Source organism: Limulus polyphemus, unplaced genomic scaffold (assembly GCF_000517525.1).
Source record: "Limulus polyphemus unplaced genomic scaffold, Limulus_polyphemus-2.1.2 Scaffold64, whole genome shotgun sequence".
NCBI classification, from domain to species: Eukaryota; Metazoa; Arthropoda; class Merostomata; order Xiphosura; family Limulidae; genus Limulus; species Limulus polyphemus.
Window position 1 is genome coordinate 555,636 of NW_013665674.1, and position 6,613 is coordinate 562,248.

Consider the following 6,613-nt stretch of genomic DNA (forward strand, 5'->3'; position numbering starts at 1 on the left):
CCTGTGCAGTCATATTTACAGCAGTCAAGATGAAAGTTGCACAAATGTAAATTTTCATGCACCCAACATACAAAGAAGTTGGTATGTTCCCATTTTGAGTCTTTTTAGGGTTTTTGGTCAAGATGAAAGTTGCACAAATGTAAATTTTCATGCACCCAACACATTGACATACAAAGAAGTTGGATGTTCCCATTTTGAGTCTTTTTAGGGTTTTTGGTCAATTACTCCTCCGTATTTCAGCCAATTTACATGGGATTTTTTAAAAAGATACCATTTGACGTGTCTTAAACAGAGATATAGACAATTTTGGAATTTTTGTCTATTCCTCAATTTTTCAGCGAGGAAAGCACAATTTGGGGTTTTCTTCAACTGTCCCTGTGTATGTCAGCCAACTTGCATGGGATTTGGTACAAAGATACATTCTTGCAGTTCCCGAGCAGTAATTATAGGCAGTTTTAGATTTTGATGTTTTTTCCACATTTATTCTGGTGTCAAAATTGGGATTGCGTGGCGGAGACGTGTTACATTCGCCCACGAATGTTGGCCTTTTTTAATTCTACAACTAAGCAAGTGTAAACAACCAGTGAATGTCAGAATAATTTATTTTACCAAGCTCAATGTAAGCCAGTTATTTACTGATGGAAAGTGCAGCTACAAATTACAACTGTATTGATTCAAAAAGAACAGTTTTACAGCGTTCATCCTTCTTGGCTGTAACATATACGCAGTGGGGGGGGGGGGGTGCATTTGCCGACTGGCGCCGGGTTCGGGTGGCGCCAAATGAACAACCAGTTTACCCAGAATTTAGCTGTTCGCATAAGACTAAGGTTCATTAAAATGTTTTTTTTTCTTATGCTTGACATCAATATTAGTATATCATCTGAAATATGCCTAGAGAAGTTCCTTGTTTTTCAATGTTAGATTTATTAAAATACACTGACATCTCATACTTGATAGGAAATAAAAACCAATGAAAAATACCCCCATTCACCACAAGATCCTTTTCCATGGAACCAAGTTATTTTTTTTACTCTGTGCCGCTATATTGTCTTTCAAAGATCAGAACAATATGGTGAGTTATAGTACCATGGTAGGTAGGGTTGCCATGTAAGGTTAGAAGTTAGAAAGTATGAGTGTAAAGGGCGGGTAGAGTCGAGATTGTCTTTTTTGGGGGGCGCCAAATTATGTTTTGGCCCCGAGTGCCTATACGATTGAGACAGAAGTGGAATATTCATAGCTTCATTTCTATAGCTGTTGACTGGCTCCTCGAATTTTTTTACGAATTCATCCGTCCATCGGGATTAAGGTATAATACTGGGAGGGTCAGGTGCATCTGACCTCTTCCTCCCACTATTAGATGTTATCCGCTTCTGTCGAATACTAATATAAATACTACGTGTAGGTATTTACATTTATATTCATATGAATAATACATTTACGCTTAGTTCGTAATTTCAAAGTCCTTCACTTCACGAACAGTTCATGTGTATTTTCACATTCATTAGTCTTACTCTAATTAGAGAGCATTTACATATATAAACCCTTTTTAATGCTGTCTTCTTAGTTTAAAACTAACGTAGATTTCTAAGTCTAGCATTTGGTGGCCTTATTAAATGTTTATTTCTAATATAAATATTTACTGGTGAGAGGTGCATAGTACTACCGCCATTGTGTATGCAGAAGTGATGTAGTTCACACAAGATCATCTTTTTTTCCAGTTTTTCGCGAGAAGTTTTGTCACAGATATAACATCTGAATTTAGCACAGTGGACCAGGCATGGTCTCATGGTTAGCTAACTAAACTGTGAATCTGAGGGCTCCTGGTTCGCGTCCCTTTGAAGCATAATTGCACTCCGAACTTTGGACGACTGTGGGTGCATTATATGAGTAATGTTCAAATCCCTCTATATTTGTTTAGAGTAGCCCAAGAGTTACCGGTGGGTGTTATTGACTAGCTGCATTCCTTTCTTCTAGTTTATGACTCTAAAATTAAGGACGGCTAGGACGCATAGTCCTTGTATACTATTATGCGAATATCAACAAGCAGAACAAACATAATAAGGTGTGAATAATTTCATCAAATTAATATCACCATAAGCAAATGTAAATTAATAAACCATAGTATTTAAAAATAAATTCTAAATTGTAATGTATATGAGCAACTATTTTCGCGCGTGTGTGCTCTTTTGATTGATTCAAATAAATTAATAGTGATTTACGTGGCATCATTTTCTGCATTATGACATGATGTAGGTGTAATTGGATCAATGATATATCCACATATATAATCTGTGACTGTGTGTGTGTATAAAAATGAAAGAACCCGTTTCTTTAATCATTAACAGATGTTTTGTCAGAACAGGCTTAAGACATAAAGATTCTGCAGTTTTTAATTTATATTATAAATATTTATACGCTCATAACTTGCAGTAAAGATGGAGAAAATAAATTGCTAATTGTTTTTACATGTTATTGCCAAAGTTTCGTTGATTATTATTGTATACCTAATAATAAAAACGTAGAAATAATATGAGGTCTAAGTAATACATCTTTGGTAGTAAGTATCACTGTATAACGGTGGTTAAATTTTCTGTACTTCTCTCCAAGGAAGCAGTGTTTACTTCGGGGTCTCCTAAGATATCACTGATGGATCGTCGACCTTCCTCCTTACCGTCCAGTCTCTCTGTCTCTGATAGCAGCGATCGGGATATCTGCCGGATCTGCCACTGTGAGGGAGATGTGAACATGCCACTTATTGCTCCTTGCCCGTGTTCAGGAAGTCTGAGATTCGTCCACCAGGATTGTCTTCAACGGTGGATTAAAAGTTCCAATACGCGATGCTGCGAGCTGTGCAAATTTGAGTTCATCATGGAAACCAAGGTTAAACCCTTTCGTAAGGTTAGTACATACGGTCCTATTACGTTTTGCATAACGAAAAAAGACCTAGTATTTCAGTATGTGATGTTAAGATTGACTTTACTGACTGTATAATCTTGTGGTGACTTGTGAGATATCGTATAAACTTGCTCATATTACAGTATTGGCCCTTTTCCATCAAACATGCCTTTAATATCGAACCCGCCCACTTTCAGTCAGTCAGTAAACGTCGCATTTTTTTTTTAACCTCAAGCCCTAAAGTTACTTACTTGTATTACTTGGTTCTGTTATGTTGTTTTGATTTAACCCGAACTGTAGTACTAACAAAAAGGTACTGACTCAGTTTCTTTGCCTTTCCTTCTTATCTTATATTTCTTGGCAAATGACATTAATCAAACAATAACTCTCAGACACTAAAGTGGATGTGTGGAAGTATAAACATTGTACATTATTCTAGCTATATTCCAGTACCTCTTTTGTTTTTCTTAATAAAATATATCCATAATCTGCTTCTATACAACTGCTGCTTTGTTTTTGTACGATAAATCGTGTTTACTAAAGTCTCAAAAAAATGGCTCATTTTTTAACAATATTTGAGTACACTGCCTTTTGTAGAAAAAACGCAAGTGTGGAAAACGACGTTTCGAAAGTCTTCCGTCTTCAGGTCAAAAATGTTTATTTACGGTAATAATATTTAAATGAGCATTCGTACCATTGTAGTGCTAGAAAAGTATATACACAAAATTGCATATAGTACATGTATATTTTTTAATGATGTCAGATTTTTTTAGCTTATTTTGAGTCAAATCGCAGTGCTGTTATTGATTACATTAGGACCAATTAGGGGGGACAGAAGGGCCATTTGATCCGGGAATCAAGGCCAAAGGGGGCCTCAAATTTAGAAGCTTGTTTTTTTTTTTTTGCATTTGTTAAGTTTCGCGACATGTTTTTATGTGCTCCTCAATCAGCCAAAATGGCAAAAGAGGGCCTGGATTACATTGTTTTGTTATTCGTATCCACAGGTGAAACACGTTTATGTTCTAGTTATATACAGTTCTGAAAGTTCCTTGTCTTTGTGGCAAGGTTTCATTATTTTAGCTTTCGTTTCTTTTCTCCCTTCATAATCATTCATATATAAAGAATATTGATTCTTAATGAGTGATTTTATTATCTGTCTGTGTGCATACTCGTTTTTTGACACATATTTTGCTGCAGCATGTAAATTTTGTATTCATGAAGAATACACACAACATCTAACATGACTTTCTTTTCTTTCAAAAGTTTCATTAAAGTTTGGAAATTCGGCTTGAGGTTTTTTTGCTTCAGCAGGAATAAACTAAGTACAGTTTTGAAGTACAAGGTCAGCTTTGAATTTTGTAGCTTACTAAGTAATTACCAGCTTTGTCATACATCCGGATTTTGTTTTTTGGAAGCTCTGTTTGATGGCAGCACCTGAGCTCCTATAGTAAACTTGTGCACGCTATTTCATAACGAACAACGACGTCATTACCAGCTCTATTGTACATACGTTTTTTCCCCTCTTTGTTTTTTTTTTGGAAGCTCTGTATGATGGTAATTCCCGTGTTCCAATAGTTAGTGTACACAGCTGTTTCGTTTCAATTATAAGTGTAGTATTTACAAGTTAAAAGCGAATATTCTGGCAGTGTTTCAATTTTATACAAATCTGCTACATTCTGCATATCGTGATGAAATAGTTATTTTTTGGTTTAGATCGCTTTCTTTTATGCTATCTTTTTGGACAACAAGGATTTACTTTTTCCAGTTTCACGACATAATAGTGTTCGACTGATATCAACTCTCACTTGGTGGTTAGGGCGCTCGACTCGCATTTTGCAGGTCACCGAACATGCCCGCCTTTTCAGCCTTGGAAGTAAAAGAGTAGCCCAAGAGTTGACGATGGGTATGTTCACTAGTTGCCTTCCATACAAGCTATTACTTATAAATTAGGGACAGCTAGCGTATTTAGCCCTCCAGTAACTACAAACAAGTTAACAAATTACTTCTGACTCTGTAGTGTAAAACAAATCTTCTTTGTATTCTGTTTTCCAAATACAGTTATATGCCTATCCCCACTTTTTAAATATATTTTATATACAGGAATGTTTTTGAAATTTTACACTAGAATAAAATACTCACGCTCCGCTGCGGGGTTCTAAGGTTCCCTCATGATTCACAGAGGCCTCAACGTACCAGTCAAGCATTTCCATTATTTTAATTACTTCTATAGCTACCCCAACGCGCCAATCCTTTAATTGATTCGTCTGTTGCGATTTCTCGAACTTAGATCAATTCAAGTCTTTCTAAAAACAAAGTTTAATTGAGCTTCTCTGATTCATACTTTTCTTCCAGTTGTTTGTTGCCGTTTCCCAAACTTAATTCAATTCAACTTTTTATTAATTCACAGATTTTGATTTTTATTTCCATGTTTGTGTTTGAATTTTTCATGCGCCAATATTCTTTAACTATTTGTTTGATGCCATTTCCCAAACGTATAAATTATTAAAGCCTTATTTTTTAAATCAAATATTGTTATTTTTTACACTTTTAATTTACTTGTCTGAACTCTTATTGCAAAAACATCAATATTTTCCACTGTTTTGTTTGCAGCCTTTTCCCAAACTTAATTCAATTCAAAGTTTTGAAAGCAATAATAATAATTTTCACTTTTACATTCTCTTTTTTTTCTTCTTCTTATTTTCTCTTTTCCACTAATACAGATGGAAAGTAATTTCAATTTTATTTTTGAGTTTTGCACCTAGCTGGTTAGGATTCTCGACTCGCAATCTGAGGGTCGCGGGTTCGAATCCCCATCCCACCAAACATGCTCACCCTTTTAGCCGTGGGGGCATTATAATGTGACGGTCGATGTGATGTTGGTAAAAGAGTAGCCCAAGAGTTAGCGGTTGGTGGTGATGAGTAGCTGCCTTCCCTCTAGTCTTACACTGCTGAATTAGGGACGGCTAGCGCAGATAGCTCTTGTAGCTTTGCGCGAAATTCCAAACAAACCAAACCAATTTTTGACCTAGCCGTCCCTGCGGCCGGCGCTGTTGCTGATGTCATTTCCTCAGTTTTTTTTTTTTAAAGCATGCAAAATAGGCAGAAGATTGTATAAATTCGAGGACAATTAAAAAATTTTAAATTTGTTGTCTTTAATTGTTTTGTTTGATGTCATTTCTCGAACTATATATATAACTTTTCTAGTATTTTGAGGGTCTTTTAGATGGGTCCTGGGAGGCCTTGATGCCCTTGTTTCCTTTCCTGTTGATTTTGACTGGGTAAGAAATGTTTGGCTCATTACTCTATTGAATTTTCTACATTTTTGATAAGATATCTCCATTTCACCCTAATTTTTGACCAATTCTGGCAGATTTTTTTTTTCACCATTTTGTTATTTTTTAACAGTATTTGGCAAAAAAAATTCCACATATTGTTCATTCAGTACGTAGGAATTAGAAAAATACTTTCAGGTGGCAGAATTATGGGGCTATAGGGCAAAACAGTGGCCAAAATTTTTTGAGTTAAATCTAAAAAAAATAATACGCAGGTGCACACCCTCAAAATCCCCTTACTATGCTTGCAAGGTTTCAGATCTGTAGGTTCTTTCCTCTTGGAGCTATGGCGGTCACACACACACACACACACACACACACACACACACACACACACATACACACACAGACGAGGTCTTAGTTTATTATTATTAATTATACTATTT

The 6,613-nt window shown here is 35.7% G+C and overlaps 1 protein-coding gene across 1 annotated transcript in view; it reads left to right on the forward strand.

Moving 5' to 3' along the window:
* LOC106464962 (E3 ubiquitin-protein ligase MARCH8-like) overlaps positions 1-6,613 on the forward strand; it is a 27,515-nt gene that overhangs the window by 11,752 nt on the left and 9,150 nt on the right. Inside the window, exon 2 of the mRNA XM_013925140.2 lies at positions 2,608-2,898. Within this exon, the coding sequence (XP_013780594.1) occupies positions 2,608-2,898 (291 nt within the window). The remainder of the gene's footprint in view (positions 1-2,607; positions 2,899-6,613) is intronic.